The 19,473-nt window shown below is 38.2% G+C and overlaps 2 protein-coding genes across 18 annotated transcripts in view; both read left to right on the plus strand.

The window, feature by feature from the left end:
* The window catches only part of pxb (putative Hedgehog signaling attenuator pxb), a 347,458-nt gene extending 339,494 nt beyond the window's left edge, over positions 1–7,964 (plus strand). For all 14 annotated transcript variants that reach the window (XM_089071034.1, XM_089071037.1, XM_089071041.1 and 11 more), the window contains one exon: positions 588–7,964. In XM_089071034.1, the coding sequence (XP_088927160.1) occupies positions 588–1,225 (638 nt within the window). In that variant the 3' untranslated portion in view covers positions 1,226–7,964. The remainder of the gene's footprint in view (positions 1–587) is intronic.
* A 1,552-nt stretch (positions 7,965–9,516) lies between these two features.
* LOC105423589 (uncharacterized) lies at positions 9,517–19,049 on the plus strand. Of its 4 annotated transcripts, none has more exons than XM_089071050.1 (6): positions 9,517–9,679; positions 9,747–10,131; positions 10,222–10,344; positions 10,795–10,875; positions 10,949–11,004; positions 11,583–12,804. In XM_089071050.1, exons 2-6 carry the CDS (start codon positions 9,805–9,807, stop codon positions 12,637–12,639), a joined length of 1,644 nt encoding a protein of 547 aa, XP_088927176.1. In that variant the 5' UTR covers positions 9,517–9,679; positions 9,747–9,804; the 3' UTR covers positions 12,640–12,804. The 4 variants fall into 4 exon arrangements, with proteins under 4 accessions (XP_088927176.1, XP_088927175.1, XP_088927177.1 ...); XM_089071049.1 differs by lacking the exon at positions 11,583–12,804 and adding an exon at positions 16,492–19,049 and having other exon boundaries at positions 9,523–9,679; XM_089071051.1 differs by lacking the exon at positions 11,583–12,804 and adding an exon at positions 14,074–15,543 and having other exon boundaries at positions 9,523–9,679.
* Positions 19,050–19,473: the final 424 nt, after the last annotated feature.

Raw genomic sequence — 19,473 nt, forward strand, 5'->3', positions numbered from 1 at the left:
TTCCGCTCGAAAGATTTTTCGTAGTTGTGTAGCGCGCTGAACCAACATCTCTGAACTAACAAGCGATGTTTGCTTATCCGCTCCGTAATTGTTTACCATTCTTACGTTATTGGCCGGCGACACATTGGCCTCTCGACTCTCGTCGCCGCTGCTCTTTTTCCTTATTTCTTAGGCTCACTCGGTCGTTTTTCTTTTTTACCTACTCTTGAAAGAGCTATTTACTATTTTAATGTTTACCTAGAGTGCGTAGCTCTCTGACGCGATCCGAGCGATAACGTTCTCAGATTCATTCGAGCCGTCGCGATATATCTATATAGACTCTTCGTTTTCTATTACTTTATCTCTTGATGAAACCGAATCGAATTTGATAAAACTTAAATCGAAACTTTCCAAATGTAAACATACTTCTCTGTGTAAGTAATCTCTCCACCTGCTATTCTTCGTTTTCCCATCTTGACTCTTTCTATCTCAATTTCCCCATTTTGATTTCCTACCTCCCGAACTGGTCCGCGTTAACTTCCCAACTTCGTTATGGCATGGTATTCTGTACAAAAGCCCCGAGATTGACTCGCTTCTTCATCTTTCAGGCGTGGCCGGTGCGCGAACGGGCACCAACAGCACCCAACGTCAGCAGTCCGTCCCGTCGGTGGCGCACAGGTTGCCGTACTTCGTGCCGCCCTTGCCGGCCGCGCAGGCACCGCGTCTCGAGGAAAACCCTTACGAGAGCGTGCCGGTGCTGGGCCCGCTGCATCGTTACTCCAGCCAGAACAGGAGCGGCAAGGATCGCTCGCGCAATGGCAAGCCCGGCAACGACAAGTACAAGTACCTGTCGTCGCAGCAGCAATACGGCGGCGACTACTACGGCCTGCAGGGCCAGCCAGACGTCACGACGCCGCTCTACACCCAGGTGGGCGGCGAATACTCGGACACATATTCGCAGCCGACCGACCGGCTGTTCGACGACAAGTACAGCCAGCCGGTTTATTACACGAATTCGACCCGGGACTCGGCGTGCGATCAGTCGAACAACGCCGGCCGGCTCTACCAGGGTCAGCCCGACAGCAGTTTCGGCAGCGATAGCGGCTACAGCCATCACACGTCCGGCACCACCGGCACCAACGGCACCAACGGCACCCGCGGCAGCAACTCCCGGACGAACCACCGCAGGGACAAGCAACGAAACTCCCATCATTCGCACCACTCCGCGGACTACATTGTGTCCTAATGGAGGATCGATCGCAACGTCTCTGAAGGTTTTTCCGGAGACGTGCTCTCGTTACAGGAGAGGAGAGGGACAGAGAGACGAGATGAGACCTCGTTCCTGTTACAACGTTGTCAGGATCGGATGATGCTCATCGAGCGCGCTTGTTAAGGCAGAGAGCGGCTGACGCCGATTCGGCTGTGCTGAACTGTTGTATTTTGATACTTCGACGTCCACGGTTAAGAGTCAATAAGAGTATTCTTGTCGCTTCGGCGAGTCAAGTCGCGACGGTCACAGCGAGCGACGACTTCGATCGTCGAAGCGACGAGAAAACCGGCGAGCAATTCGGACTTGACTAGAAAAAAAAATACAGTGATCTCTTAGTGATTTATACATGTAGCTGATGCGCAAGACTATCTAACAAATCTATTTGTAATCCAATGAGACTCAGGCTGGTACCAAAGGACGCTAATGATTACTTTTTAAGTCTAATCCTTTGTAATTTATGTAGAGAAAAAGTGCGTTAACCGCGGAACGAGCCGACTTCCTTGTAACGCAGATCGTGCGACTGCCAATCGCGAAGAATTCCGTAGTTACTCTAAGCAATCAGTCCTGTCGCTCTTCTCAGCGATTCGTGGATAACTTTGCAGACAGACAAACGTACGAAATACTCGAAGTCGAAACCCGACAGATTAGAAATCTGTAAATTTGTTTATCCTAAGATGTAAAGTAAAATTTGATATTCTTAAAGTGACAGTAAGAATTGGATTCTTCAACCGAGATCTAAAATGTATTATAACATTTTTAAACTAGATAAACGAGGGTGTTCAAAATGAACGGTGCAAATTGCGAAATAAGCGGGTCTCGATTACGGATGTTTCGCCCCTCCGATTAACCGATCCACTGCCAGTCCTATCCTAAACGGTCGGGCGTGTTCAACCGACCGGTAAGTTTCGTTACAAACTTTGATACGACGAAACGTGTAATTTTTGTCCCGCCCTCGGAGGAGCGGATCCGATCGCACATTTATAGGGAACATTAGATAGTGTTAAACGGTTATCTAGTCCGATAATAATCACTTTTCGACGCTTTAGGGAGTCGACCTCGTCAACGCGACACCCACGCTTGCTAATGATAGTCTTGAAATGTAATAATAAACGCACGCACAATAGATTAACGCCTTGAATCATCCGTAAGCGGGAAAGAAGGATATATGCACGTTGAAATCTGATCGATCCAGATTATTGTAAAAGCATTCTCCTGTTCTTTAGTTTCAAAACAGATTCCTTATTTACAAAAGATATAAAAACAACTTTTGCGATCGATGTATTTTTATAATAGACCATAACACATAACGTGACATTCCAAATCTGGAATCGATATATCAAATGTCTTGTATTTCAATAAAAAGCTTTTTGAGATTTTATATGATCTATTATAAGATACGTAAACAATGCTAATAGCAACGATAAATGCATTTGCCAATCTTTCAAGCAAAGAAATCTTGCAAAAAATATCACACAATTTCAATAATAAAGCAATCTAGAAATAATATTAGTGATCTATTCAACTAAATAAATGGAAATCGGTAACCTTATTTTTCAAGAAATTAAAAAATTTTTTGTTCCACTGCCATTTGGTTCTACCCAGTGTAATAAATCGATACGATTTATTCATGAAATCATTCATAAATCCCAGGTATACTGCCTCGATTAAATTCCAACGTGCATAATACGATTCGGAAATTGTAGACTTATGCCACACGTATTGCTAATATCATCGCTACACTGCCGCTAGATACACGTACGTGTTTCACGCTTTTATAGCCGGAAATTTTCGGGGCGCGTGCGCGAGCCTTTTATTTTTGTAATTCCTCTAAGAGCACCGCGGAAGCATCGGTAGATATCGCTCAATAGCGGAAAGCGGAAAAGTGCGATAAATTCTTTTTTTTTTTTTAGGAGAGAACGCGTCCTTTCTTGATTCGAAAAAGTTTTCCAATGAAGCTCGATTCACGATACGTCTCGTATCCAAGTCCCCTTTGACACCGATGACGATTAAAATTCTTCCTCCCAATCCGGTAATAACACTTTCTCGATCACGAATCGCTATTTCCCGAAACAGAAGCCAGAGGCAATGTTGTTAATAACGTAACAGAGACCGCTTGTTAGGAAATTCATGAGCCGAAATTGTCGCACGCAACCCCCGCTCCATTTCGAATCGTCATTTTGGCGAACGCCAGCTTTATTGCGGACAAAGACTCGAGCGGACGACTCCACGCGAATGGCCAAATTACACGCGTTCATTATTAAGCGCATTATTATCGCCCGTCATTATACCAAGCGCTTTTGTGAACAGTCCGCGATCGGTAGTCGCACGTGGACGACTCGCGGGTTCGCTCCGATTACGACAAGCCAACGTTAATTTGTTCCTCGGCGCGTCATTTCGTTCCGCCGACGAAAAAATATAAACACAAAATAATAATTTCGAATTGTAATGAGATGCTTTTAAATAAATCGCAGTGAATCAAGCTAGTCGCAAAACGTGTTAGAAGACAAAGAGCATTATGACGCGTAGAGATATGTTTTCTTTTTTTTTCTTTTTTTTCTTTTTTTTCCTTTGCGTCTCGTAGCGGAATGAAGTGACACCGAGAGTGTAAAATAATTTCAAGCTGTTGATACAATCCGAGATTAGACCAAAGCGAGGGCAGGACGCGAGAGAGTGAGAGGGGAAAGTGTTCGTGCTAGGATGTACAGGCGCACGTTATAGTACACCGTATAAGTACCGTTATCCCTTATATATACATACCGCACGTGTAAGAAAGTAAACGGTAATCGGCGAGCAGTGTAAATAGAGAACCGGGTTTGGAGGTGCTCCGCCCGCGGTGTAGCATAGCTGTACCATAACGATATCGTTACCGAAATCTTTTCCCCGTACGTGTGCGCGTACAAGAACGAGAAAAAAAAAGATTGAAATTTAATATATATATATATATATATATATATATATATATATATATATAAAAGAAGAAGCTATGTATAGAGGGAGAGAGGCGCGAGAGAAGAGATTATAAATACGAGGAGTATAATTTTTAAATTATTTGTAACGACAGGTACACGGCGTCGCGGACGACGCGACGAAGGTAGGAAAAGGAAAATTCATTGTATCTTTCCTTTTCGGAGCGAGAGGGTGGTAGAGAGAGGCTCGCGCGGGATACAAGTGGATGTAAGATCCCGAATATCGTCTTGCAAGCCTCCCTCTCGCTTCCCGAAATAGTGCACGCTCTCCTTTTAGACGCGCCTAGACGCGAATACCTCAACACACACAAAGAAATAATCGCTCTGTTGTAAATATAATTTTATATGTACGAACCGGCGAGATTAAAGTGGCTTGCGCGATCGACGGTAACCGAGACCGACTCAAGATTGTCGCGAACGTTAAGTTAAAAAAAAAATGCCATCGTTAAAAATGTTAATTACTAACTCCTAGCTGTCGTTCAACAAACACAGGCGGCTCCCATTTTGTTATTAAATCATTAAATGATTTATTTCGAAATACAATAGCCGACGACAAAAATATCGCATCCGAGCGCAATCGAGTCATTATCGAGTCATTCGACTCGATTTGAAATATTTACAACGGTTCGAACACTCTCCGAGTGTTTTCATTGCCATTAATTTACGGGAATGAATATTTAAAGTCCGGCTGTTGAAAAATTATATATAAAGTGAAGGCGTTATTGGCAATTTTCCAATGTTAAAATGTTTCCGCTTTAAACTGGCCCCTGTGGTGCAGCTTCGGAATGATATCTCATTTAACGATAACTCACGCGAATTGAAAATCACGCGGCGCAACAACTGGCTGTGTGTTTTTATACATGAAAATCGATACGTGTGAGCTCGCCATTATATACCCCGCGGGAATTTGTTGATCGCGCAACGCTACTGTTACACCAATCTAACGCTCCCGAAAGTCGTGCTCTCGATCTTAAATCCCAGGTGATAACATCAGCAATAATGTACAATTTATAATTCGAGATTTCCCTCATTCTCGTTTCATTGTCTTGAATAAATTATAGAGCGTATTTATCAGTTTAAGGATAACTAAAAGATTTCATCAGGTTATCGCTGATTATCTTTTTCTTGCGTCTTAACAAATTGCAAAAGATTTTGACAAACGAGGTAAATTAATTGGGGAAAGTGCGAAATAGTTGAATAATTCTGTACTAATTTGAATTTCAACAAACGAAAATTCCTTTCGCCGATCTGCAAGTCTTCGAACTTTCTCACGGCGAAGTACGGGCAATTCACCAGTATTTAATTAACTAATTTATTAACGAGTTAACGAATCGCACTGAAGCGACTTTGTAAATCGCGTCGCGCAGCTCATTCGGGACTCTTTGAGCTCGAAGCGAAAGCTCTGGTCCGAATTAGGAGTGAAATTTCTGATTAGCTAATTAACTCGATTTCTTAAATTAGACTAAGGCAGCTCTCATCGTTTCTCAGGAAGTGTACATTCGAGCCGGACAAAATAAAATTAATCGCGAGAGCATGACTGGCTAGAGCGCGAGAGCGGGGAATGGAAGAGTGAAGGTGTACAGTGTGTACTTATCACGACGAGAGTCATGCACGATCAAAAAGAAATACTGCATACAATCAAAGTGCGCGCACGACGCGAAAATGTGAGGCGACTCCAAGACCGAGAGAGATCGGGAGAAATGCGAGGGAAAGAGAAAGCGAAAGGCGGATCGAGTTACACGCTCTTTTGTATCTTATTGCGTCCATGTTAATCGAATATTTTCCAAATGTTGTGTTATCTTCGCATTTTCTTGTGCATAGCTTATGTGATATGTGCTACGGAGATCTAAGTTATTGTCGTTCTTATTTTTAAATGGGGGCGGAAAGCCCCCCCATCGAGCGCGGGATCTTCGTTATGAGGATCACGATTAATCGTTGCATATCGAGTGTAATGAGTGAATGAGCGAAAACGAACCATGCGTGATCCAAAGATGCGCGAATCGTCAACTATTTTTTTATTTAACGATCTGATTTGTAAAATGCTCGAGATTGAATATCTCGAATGAAACTTCTCGAAGCGTAAAATTTAATTGCGTTTAATTGAAAAACGAATTTTATTTTAATTTATTTTATTTAATTTATTTATACAAAATGTGACAAATAAATCAACAATGTACGGTTTATATTAAATTATTAATATCTATAAGTTTATTTATAAATATTAATAATTTAACACGATGTTCAAATAAATTTGTATACAAATTGCAGGATCAAGCATGAACCGTTTGCGTCGGAACATTTAATTTGTGAAATCGTCTTTCATTCGCCGTCACGGTATATTATGTTGTTTTGTACCACGTGTGCGAGATAGCGAGCTCTTGCTCCAAAAAATGAGTGAGTGAAAAAGAAAACAAGAGTGAGAGAGGATAAAAAATTGCAGGGAAAAGGAGAGACGAGGGGGGGAAAAAAAAGAAAGAAATAAAGAAGAGAATGCACGAACGAAAGTTAGAGATAGACGACGATTTCCTTACCTTTCGAACGCGTATACGAGTCGCGAGATTATTATTATTATTACGATTTTATTGTTGCGTTCTCCGAGAGGACAGGGGATTTACCTTGCCCCCGTCGCTCCACCTCAGCAGCCCCCCTTCCCCCATTTTAGTACCGCCGCTTTTTAGCGGCGATTTTAGCGCTCTAGGCAGAACAGAGGACACAATAACATAGGCACTAGAGTACCTCGAGAGGAGGTAACAAGTAGCATCTCTTTGAAAGTTAGCTCGCACGGGCGTTTCGCCTTTCCGTCGCGCCGGGGATGCTCAGAAATGACGATCAATGCTCTGAACACGTGCTCTAGAAGCGCACGTTTAGCGCCAAAATCTTAACGACTCTATGGATCATCAATCTCACGTCGAAGAGTCACCTGCAAGAGAATCTTCAATTTTGGAAAATAAAACATACAATTATATTTTATACTAGAATCCTAAAGTCCCTTGCTTTATTCTCACAAATTTCCATTTAAAAGTATATAAACCATCTGATCATCTGATTTTCAATTTCCAAACGATAGTTTTCGCGAATATGATATTTGCATCGAAGAAATAACCCCAGAAGAAACTTAGCTACCACTTTCGACAACATTTCAACAACAATATACTATAATCTGATCATAAAATTTATTTGTTCAATGCTGTATCGAGAGCGGTAAAAGTGCGTTTCGCCACATCGCCCGGTTACGACACGGATTAGATCTCGGTCTAAACCTAGTCCGATCTAACTTCATCAACAATTCAGTTCGAATTACTAGTCGAGGGACGCGAACGACTTGGTCAACGCGAGACCCCATCGGTGAAGTTCGATCGAACTGGGGTAATCCAATCGATACGCGGATATCCGGGATATCACTGAGCATCCCGAGTTCCATTATTCGCGATGGATAGAATAGTCGACTCTCCACGAGGAAAATCCTTGGGAAGATCCTTAGAACCTTCCCCCGTGGAAAGTCCTCGCGGAGGACTCGAAGTCGGCGGCAGCGGTGGCGACGACAAGGCGAAGCACCAGCTCGCAGAACAGGGTAACTAGCTCTAACACCTATCTCTTACGTCAGCTAAGGAACAAGAAAGCTCTGTCACACTCGTTCACGTCACTGCCGCGGTCTGGCATTTTTCAATCAGAAAATGTCCGCCGTGGTGGCAATCTCGAGACACTATCACACACCTTCGTACTAATAAACGATTTACTATTCGATTTCACTGCGACGTCTATCATTATTTTCACCCGATCATAATTGCACCCTTGCTTGACGAGCTCATATCTTATACAATTCATTCTAATATCTTAGAAATATTCATTTCTTTTTTTCTATAACCATATTTTATAACTTTTACGTGAATATTTTATAAGTATTCGATCATCATTAATTATATCTCATTATTAATCCTTTATTATTAATCCCGCTTCCTGAATTAATTTCAGAAAACGGATCAATCTTAAATATAATACTTTTATTTTAATTAAAATTAAATTGTATCGATATTATTTTATACTTTATAGAAAACTTTCATGGAATAATTTTTACATTGATCAAATTAAAAATTCGTGAAAAATCAGTACAATTTAAAGTATAAAATAAATGTAAAATATCGAGATGAGAAAATGCACAAAAACAAAAGCAATATACATGTTATAATTAATTATACAATGATTAATGATAGCGCATATTTCAAATAAATCCATTATTTTTTAATCGATATATAATAAAAAATTGTTTTTAAAATATAATTATCAATAAATTATCTCATAAATCATAAAATAGCTTAATTACAATTAAATGTATGCTTGATTGTGCTATTAAGTATGATAAGAATAAATGACATACGCTGAGAAAGGCAAGTGAGAGCAGAAAGGTGAGATGAAACACGTCAGTCGAAGCTATCAGAAAACTGCAGAAAACAATCGAAGATTGCAGGTAAATCTCAGGAAAAATAAATCTGATCATATATATACACACACACGGAGTTATATATCATGTATTATATAAATGTTACAAATCCTTTCTTTCGTATATATATTTGTATATAAATTAACAAATCTTATGACAAATTTCACGTATCATTCATAGATACTACATTACTAGAAATGTGTTAGATGAGACGCTTTTGTTCACTGCAGCATTGGAAAAATCTAATATATATTTGAGTGTATAAGAGTTCAAACGCAATGAATAAAAATAAGAAATTGAATTAAAAAATTAGGAACAGAAAATTATTTTTAACTAATAAAAGAATAGCTGTATATTGAAACATAGATTCAATATATATATATTGAAATTTAATTTTCTTTTCTTAATTTTTTTATTTTTAATTTCTTGTTTTCTATTTCTTCTGTGTCTAAACTTTAAATGTTCTTCTTCTGCGTTCATAGATTTGATATACGCTACATCATACATAAATTAATTTTTTAAATATTATTTACATTTAATTAAAAAATACCATGATCTAAATATCTAATATTTAAGATTTTATAAGGAAAAAAATATTGATATTTAAAGAGATTAAAAAAAATGTAAAAAAATTAGTGATTAAAAGTTAATTAAAATAATTAAAATAAAAGTTAATGTGTCTTAAGGATAATTCGAATTAAAGATAAGTTGAAATTAAAAGTTAATTTATTTTAAATTAACTTATTAACCTACTTACATTTAAAGTTGGTAACTTTTTAGTTATTATCCAGCCTTTGATTACTTACTTGACTAGTTTGCGCGCTGCAGTGCACGTGCGCAGAATGCCTCGCGTAACACACACACTGCTTCGGATGCGTACGCATTCGGCGTTCCATTCCATTTTGAAGCTTCGACCATTCATCGTTCAGCCGTCGAGCGCATGCGAACGCTGGCCGAGTCGCGTTCGGAGCAGTTAAGAGCTCCAAACAAGCTCGCTTCAGTTCCTCGTTCATATACTGCATTTTGGTATGTTGTTGGTAAGAGAAATCTTTTATTAAAGACACCTTGCACTCAACAAGCGAACTATTTTTAGATTATCGAGTTTTCTTCATTAATCGCGTGTCGAGCACGTGGCCGTCTTCTTCGTCGGCATGGAATCGAAAAACTCGACGTTGGAGTCTCCTGACGATATCATGCTGATCGAGGCTGTGAAGTGTTCAGTGATCCAAGAGGGACGTAATGAATCTGGTGTGATGGAAGAGGACTTCTTCTTGATATCACAGGATCAGACAGGACACTATCCGGAAGGGAACGTCGAGGACACGATGTCCCAGGGACATCAAGCGGAAACTACGACTGCGTGGAATCGTCTCTGTAGAATATGTGCTAATGTGAGCAATTGCACGATCCCGATCTTTGAGGAGGAAGGAGCGGAGCATGACTTGTCCAGCAAAATACTCAAGTACCTGCCGATACACGTGTGTACAGTAAACACTGAAGATTACTTTAAGTACCGATGACATTATTAATGAACAATACATTGATTATCTGTTAATTCTTCTTTGCAGGTATCTAAAAACGATACTCTGCCGTTGCAGCTGTGTGAACATTGCGCGAGCATCTTGCTGGCTTGGCATGAGTTAAGTGAGGGATGTCTAAACGCAGAGAAGAAACTGCTGGAGATGCAGAAGGTAAAAGGAAATCTTTGTTTACGAAGCAAATTGTTAAATTTTAACTATATTCCTATTGGATTTTGAAATCTTAGACGAAAGCTTAAATTAAAGCGAGAATTTATATATTACCATCTATCTTTTAATTGTAAATTGTAATTTAAATTGTAAATTTTTTTAAACTAAATTTATTTTAACTTTTTATTGCATTATATTTGCCAAATTTGTTTAATTTACTACTCCTGATTTATTTTACATTAGAATTTTACATTAGAAGAAGTATTTCTTTGCACACGCTTTGTCTTATTCGATTCTGCAAACATCTTTCTCTTCATTATTTGTTTTCAAAACTTGTATATAAATCAAATCCTTTGCTTTATATAACATTCTAATTATCTTCTAGTATGTAATTATCTTCTGATAATCTACTATTATTATATTGTAGTATATCTTTTGTGAATTTTTTTGCAGTATTATGATCCTCTTTCTTTGGATAATTTAGAAGTTTCTACAACAGTTCCTGTGATAACAGTTCCTGTCACAAATCCACAAGTAAGTATGATAAAATACAAAAAATATTTATTTTAGATTATGAAATTCAATTCATTAGAACTTTTTGTTGCAGTCAAGTCAGCAGATTATTAATAAACATGAAGCAGAGGAAATAAATAAATCCAACAGGTAATGAATTCATATTATTGCAATTTAGCTATAAAAAAATACAAAGTTCTCTCTCTCTCTCTCTCTCTCTCTCTCTCTCTCTCTCTCTCTCTCTCTCTTCTCTCCCTTATTGTCTATTTATGAATGTTTGTTCACGATCGTAATATTTTTAATATGTAGATGTAAACTAATAGATAAATGAAAAAGAATATTTAAGTGCCACATTAAGTGTTTGTTAAAGTTTGTTTTTTCTTATGTATTTTATATATACGAAAAGATGGAGATCCAATACTTGTTTTAGCATTGAATATAGATAAACAATTATGATACGCATCGTGACAAACTGTGAACTCTTGATGAGTCATTTAAAAATAAAGAAAAGAACATTCTACTGACGCAAAGAAAATTTTTGAGACAACTTAACAAAAAATTTCGAACAATGAAAGAGAAAGGCAATGCGCCAGAACAATGAACCGGGGTGGTTGGCTTTTTACCTAGAAAAAATGAGCGACCTAGATAACCGGCTTGAAACCGCAATCCTCCACTGCGTCGTGTCATACAACCGCAAAGCCTGGAGTCAAGTTTCGGCTATTTTGCAGGTCGTGCGGCGTCCGGACACCGTTTAAAGTGTCCTCGGACACGCTGAAAACATTTTGGAAGCCATACAGAAAACAGTGCCAGCCGAGAAACAAGCGCAACCTGAGAAAGCCAAACGCGACAGCCGAGGACTCCGCCTCGGTCTGGGTCACCGTTATAGATACACCGGCGCACGATCAACCTAATCGACCTTCTATCGTTCCTAAACAATTGGAGAACAACGATCAGGTGTCCGTCGAAACGAAGGAAGAGCACGTAGTAACGCAGAATTCTGTAAAATATTCCAGCTGCGAAAGTAGCATCGAACCTCAGACAATCGCTATTGTACACCGCAAGGAGAAGAAAAGGAAACATGATCAAATCTCAGACGATGATTTGGAACATTCTTTTGATGATGGAATGGACGCTAAAGATTTGTGCGAAATTATTGTCAAAGCGTCGCATAAAGAGAGAACATTCCAGTGTGCTGAGTGTAGCAAATGTTTCAAATTGAAAGATTCATATCAACGACACTTGAGAATCCACAAAGATGAACGACCGTTCACTTGTCACGTATGTGGCAAACAGTTCCGTGACTCCGGCGGATTAACCAGGCACGTTAAAGATGTGCACGCGAAATTGAAGAATTTCACATGCGACCTATGCGACAGATCGTTCGCATCCAAAGCGACACGGGAAGATCACCGGCGCACACACACTGGCGAACGGCCATATATTTGCGATTCGTGCGGGAAGACTTTCAAATCTAAGGCATCCTTATACATCCACAGCAAGCTACATACCGACGTGTTCCCGCACGCATGTTCGTACTGTAATAAACGATTCCGTCGGCGACAGGAGGTATTGGCCCATGTAACCACGCACACTGGCGAAAAGAATTACGAGTGCAATATATGCGAAAGGAAATTTCGGATCAAGTCCGAGCTCACACGGCATAAGCTTATTCACTCTGAGGAGAAACCGTTCTCGTGTGCCAAATGCGGTCTCTGCTTTCGTCAGAAGCGTTATCTAAACAATCATATTAAAAGTCGACACAACGAATCTCTACGAACGTTCTAACGATAAGAAGCATAATTAACTGAAATTTACGCAAGAATATGCAACGTTGCCTTCTTCTTGTATTTCTCTCCATTTTTCATATAGATATGATCTTTCGTCATCGCACCTATGGAAACCGATTCAAACCTGCCACCTTTATTGTTTTTCCAGGTGCCAGCTGACAGAGGAGAGATCTCTCGCGACATACCGCTCCTCGTATAGCGCTGCTTTATGGGCGAATAATGCCACGATAAAACACGAAAATGATGCAACGAAAAACATGACACTGAGCGCAGAGAATGCTAAAGAGATTTTTTCAGAAAAACAAACACACGATTCAAAGTCCTTAAGGTGCCAGGAAAAAACTGAATCGACAATTCTGCGATCAATGAGTGAATCTGTAAAGGACTATATTTGTGATAATTGCCAACGTGTCTTTAAAAGAAAACATCATTTAATTCGCCATATGACAGCCTGCAAACATCACGATTCGGCCAACGAAGAGGACTCGTCAAGAACGTATGACAAAATGACAGAAAATGAAAAGAAGACAGATGACAGTATAAGGAAGAAAACATACCGGCTGATGGAAGATACTAAGAACACAATGACCGATGAAGAATCTTGTATTCCTTCAGCAAAACTGCGGAAACGATCCAGACTTCATCGATGCGTCTACTGCGAGCACGTCACGGAGAAGAGGAAATTGTTAAATGTTCATTTAGCAGAGGCACATCCTGAGGTCGCCAGAAAAAGTCGGAAGTCCTTCGTGGCCACGGAGACGATATTACGTGCTCGAATAGAACACGATGGTAAGGTATATTATCATTGCAACGAATGTGGCAAGAATCTGAATTCGCCATATACTTTCTACTGGCATTTACGCATCCACACGGGTGAACGACTGTTTACTTGTCACCTCTGTGGCAAACGATTCCGCGTAAATCAGGGTCTGGCACGACATCTGAGGGAGACTCACGCTGGTATCAAGAACATACCCTGCGACCTATGTGGCCGTATGTTCTCAACGCGGCGGAACGTTGAGGATCACAGGCGTATTCACACCGGCGAGCGGCCGTACGTTTGCAATGTATGCGGCAAGACGTTCAAGCAGAAGGCCTCCTTGTTTGTGCACAATCGCACGCACACGGACGTATTTCCATTCAAGTGCAGCCATTGCGGCCAGACCTTCCGCACACGACCGCCGCTATTGTTGCATATCACCAAACACACCGGTGAAAAACCACACGCGTGTGACGTTTGCGGCCGTCGCTTTCGTATTAAATATGAGCTGAAGCGACACCGATTAATTCATTCCGACGAGAAACCTTGGCGCTGCACCGACTGCAGCCTTTCGTTTCGCCAGAAGCGCTACTTAGTTAATCATAAGAAACTAAATCACGAACCGCCACCCAGCTCGGCCGCTACCAAGTAACGAGCTGACTCTCTTTTCAGATGGACGTGCCAGATATCGAACGACGAGTCGAAGAGAGACGTACAAATCAGTCTATCAAGGAACGAGTTGTTCGATGTAGAAAAATGTGTAAATATTGAGAAAACTCGATCTAACGAAGGATGCGTATCATCAAAACATCTTGATGATTTTGATGAGAGAATAGAAAGAAACAATTTGACGGATTCTCCTCCGAACAACTCTGAACAAATACAGAAGCCTGGAGAAAAGAAACGCACAGTAGATCAAGGATGTATGAAACAGTCGGAACAACATGTTGAATTAACTCCCTCAAAGGTGACGGAGAAGAACAGATGCACCCCTCACAAATGTGAAGAATGCGGGAAAATTTTGTCCACGTCATACAATCTGTTAATTCACCATAATATTCATACCGGCGTGCGACCCTACAACTGTCGCACCTGCGACAAAAGCTTCCGATCAGCGTCTGGTTTGAACAGGCACGTGCGCAATGTCCACGATGGTATTAGGAATTTTGTCTGCGATATTTGCGGTCGTCGTCTTGCTTCGAAAGCGTCGAGAGACGAACACAGACGCACTCACTCCGGCGAGAGGCCTCATGTATGCGAGACCTGTGGTAAGTCTTTCAAGCAGAAGGCATCTCTGCACGTGCATCGACTCTACCATTCCCAGATCTTGCCGCATCGTTGCGACCTATGCAACCGCGGTTTCAGACGGAAACAGGAGCTGAACAGCCACGCGTCCTGGCACTCCGATCGAAAGCCGTATGCCTGCGAAATTTGCAACGAGCGTTTCCGCAGCAAAGGCTGTGTCGCTCGTCATCGGCGCATTCATACCGATCAGCGATCGCACATTTGCACGATTTGCGGCGCCAGGTTTACTCAGGAGCGATATCTGAAGAGACACTGTGGCAGTTTGCACACAGCCAATACGTGAAACACATAGTTTGATATTGTTTCTGGATGTATCCGGTTGAACAGAGGGATGAAACATTGTGCCATGAATAAGTACATTGATTGTACATTGTACATTGATAGTACGCATCGCTATATTGTCGATACTTGAAGTATCCTCTTTCAATTCAGATCATACATTAATAAATGAAGCATATCTAATGTGTGAATACTATGATTACAAAGAAATAACGTAATTCACACTTGAAGTATCTCGATTCAATTCAGATCATACATTAATAAATGAAGCATATCTAATGTGTGAATACTATGATTACAAAGAAATAACGTAAACGTCTATTCGAATTGAATCACAACGAGCAGTAAAGTGAAGACAAGGAACTCCAAGGAAATCCACGAGTGAAGCAACTTTGCATAAGAATATGTTTCCCAAAGAAGAGTGAAGTAAAAACTTGTAAAAATGTTACCGAATTAAAAAGCATACTTCACTTAATATTCTCAAAGAATTATTTGAGAAACCTGCATATCACGCGTTTTGTGAAACTTGAATTTAATAAAGAGACAGTTTCTGAAAAATTCATTTTCTAGATGATTACTATAAAAATTCCAAAAATATTACCAAAAGTTCCATTTGCCATCCTTTGTTTAACAGCCCATTATTATAAGAAATTATAAGATTGAAGAATTGCAAACAAAAACATACGAATGACACTTTATGCTACCGTGTATGAAATTAATACATATTTAAATATAAATAATCCAAATATTTTTTTATATTATAATAGCTTAGGTATAAAAATAATTATGAATTAATTATAAGATAACAAAGCATATTTTAAAAAACAAATTCTAATAATTACCGGATTAGTTAAATAGTTTAATATTATAACGATTATATAAATAAAACGATTATATAACTGACATATAACATAAGAGTGAATATAAATTTCAATATAATATAGAATGTAATATAGAATGATTTTTGAAAATGATTGAAATGATTGAACTGCATAGAATTCGAGCTGATGTTAGAAAGCTATTGTCAAAAGTGTCGGAAATTGTCAGCACTATACGTAATAGTCGAATATCATGCTGTTACGAACATTCGCAAATGTATATGAAATTGTTGGAATTTTATTCTGAAATGCTTTATTGTTATAAAACTAGCCTAAGTCTAATGAGAAGACTTGCCATAATATTCGATTGCTTTTTGTTTAACTTTAAAGGACGATATTGAAAAGTGACTGAAACGTCAATTTTTTAAATTTTTCTTATGATGTTAAAAAAACTTTGTTTAATGTTTAGGAACTATATAACTATAAAAAGTACTATTGGAATGTTGTAATTTTTAAAAAAATTAGTAGACTGTCATATCACAGTAGATACATGTAGATGTGAAATTGATTGAAAAAAAAGTGTTCAAAAAATTTATTAAAACATTTTTTAATATCTTGTATACATGATGACAATATAATAATAGAGAATAAGTAAATGCTTGATATAGTTATTGTTTTATTTTTGCAGATTGAAGAATCAGATTATTATTCACAAACGGTTAATTTCTGACAGTTATTTCCGGCAATCCAACAAGATGAAAGAGCATCAAAATAAAATCAATCCAATTCGAATTGAAACGTCCAATATAATCGATAAAGACTGCAAGAATGTTTCTTCTCCCACAGATAACATCGATAACACTGAACAAAACGTACGTTTATCCTCCACCAATACATCTCCCAAAATATCCTCGTCAGATAAATCGACGAGTAACAAAAAGAAGAAAAGTAAAGAAGACCAAGATTCTAATTTTATTGAACGAACACATACAAATTGCATAAAAGATGCCCCCCAACGGCAAAAACACTCAATCGAAGTAAACGAGTCTAATGAGTGTCTGGAGAGGAATGTCAAACAGCTCAAACCCAAGAAGGCCTCCACCAGCCCGGTGATGGTCTGCATACTTTGCAACAAGAAATTCCGTTCACGAAAGAGCTACTGGGCCCACGTACGCACGCACTCGGATGAGAAATCGTATACGTGCCACGTCTGCGGGAAGCAATTTGTCCAGGGCGGTAGTCTGTATTATCACTTGAAGCACGTGCACGACGGCGTGAAGAATCATAGTTGCGACATATGCGGCCGCAGCTTCGCCATGAAGACCGCCATGGAGGACCATCGCCGCATCCACACCGGTGAACGCCCGTACGTGTGCCACACCTGCGGCAAGACGTTCAAGACCAAGGCGTCTCTGTACATACACGGCAAGACCCATACCGACGAGTTCCCGCACAAGTGCATCTATTGCCCCAAGAGTTTCCGCTGGAAACAACAAATGCTCGGGCACCTGACGGTGCACACCGGCGAGAAGAATCACACGTGCGACGTATGCGGCAAGGGTTTCGGCGTGAAGAACGACCTGACCAGGCACAAACGCGTCCACTCCGAGGAAAAGCCGTACATGTGTAAGCAATGCGGCATCAGTTTCGGTCAAAAACGTTATCTCAAAAGTCACGAACGTTTAAAGTTAGGAACCTGCGGCCATTCGCGGAGTTCGACTCGAGTCGAGTTCGAGTTAATCTCCACGAATTCAAATTAAATTTGAATTAGTGGACAATACAAAATTGTTAATGAAAGGTTGTTAATAATAAGCTGCTTAAAAAATTTATGATAATTTAAAAAAAAATCGCACAAACGTACTTGAGACTACGGGGTAGTTCGTTATTAATGGGAGGAAAGGTAAAAATTCTAAATAAAAAGATATAAAGTAAAATTATGTTTAAATAAGATGAAATAAAGTCTTTTTTATATAAGTATTATTAAACATCGATTAATGATTTTATTAAAAATAAAAAAAAATATACATGTATAATTATAGTACATATACATTTATATATATATATATATATATTTATTGATTGATTTATTTATTTATTTATACATATATATCCATATATTATTTGTAATAGTAATTACTGATTTTATATAAGTATCAATGATTACATAATTAAATCATTATCTTGAATTTAAAATTTCAATTTTTGGAAAATAATATCTTGTATGAATAACTATCAGCATATTTTTTTCATACAGAATTATTCTTTTCCTATTCGAGTACCTGGAAAAAAAAGAACAAAAAATAAATATAATATTTATTCTATAGAATGAATTAATTTTATTGCACTTGATGATTGTTATAGAGTATACTTTATATTTTTATTATTGATCAGTAAGTAGTAGAATATTTGAAGAAAACGAACGTTCTTAATATTTAAAATCCAAAAAGTTTCAGTTAGAAAAACTAAGAATAATTTTAAATAATTACACTCTTATATTTGCAATAGATACAGATTAATAAATAATGTTGTTGAAAAAGAAATTATTTTAAATAAGAAAAATACGTTAAAATATCAAGTATCAAGTATATATGTTATTTGTTTGTTTTTATTTGGACAAATCGAATTTAAAATAATAAGAAACTCTTTTTTAAAATTTATATTACTTTAATTAACGTAACAGTAGTTATTAATTATTAATTTTTTTAATAAAATAAATATAATCATTAAGTAACAAGTTATTAAATACATATATTCATTACCCAATAATTATTGGATGATTATTATAATGTACATTATATAATATAATTGACGCTCATATAAACATGTAGAATTTATTGTTTGTTTTTAAACTTTAAGTAATGTTTAAATGAATCATGAAGTATTTATACACATCACATACGTCTCGATCGTTGAGTCCGCGGAACTCTGTCAATCATATACATTGTATAATTCTTTTTCGCAATTTATCAACTATAATATCTATATCATATATAATATAATTTATCAACTATAATATCATATATAATAAGAATCGAAAAGGAAAGGAATTCGTGAAGAATCGAAAAGGAAAGGAAAGAGTCGAAAATAAACTTTGATAAGAGTGTTGCGATAAGACGAACAAAACATTTGAACAAAAAATTTGAAACAAAATCATCATCCGTTACGAGTGCACCATTATTTTTCTAAAGAGAATTTGTATTAAATATGTTTTTCACAAATGAAGACCCGGAAGAATTGCGCAAACAAGATCTCCAACTTCTAAGTTTTCGGCATATAATCGAACGTCGACGATACATGTGCGGTATATGTCATTTTCAATATATTACAAAAATGGATTTGGATATACACATGCAAAGAGTACATTCGAGGATATCCTATATGTGCAAGTATTGCAATGTAATGTTGAAGACTTGGTTAAAATTCCAGGAACACAATAGTACAATACATAGAAATTTAATATTTTGTCCTTATTGTTACAAATCACATGTTAATTATGAGGAATTGAAATCACATTGGAGTTTCCACGGTAAGAAAATATACTTTTGTACGTAATGCGGTAAACAGTTTTCGAATTAAATATGTTATATAAGAAATCTACATTTGCACACAGAGCCATACGAATGTAAATTATGTTACAAGACGTTCATCTCCTGGAGGCATTTTAATGACC

This window comes from Pogonomyrmex barbatus, unplaced genomic scaffold, assembly GCF_055798465.1.
Source record: "Pogonomyrmex barbatus isolate J1 unplaced genomic scaffold, ASM5579846v1 scaffold11, whole genome shotgun sequence".
NCBI lineage: Eukaryota > Metazoa > Arthropoda > Insecta > Hymenoptera > Formicidae > Pogonomyrmex > Pogonomyrmex barbatus.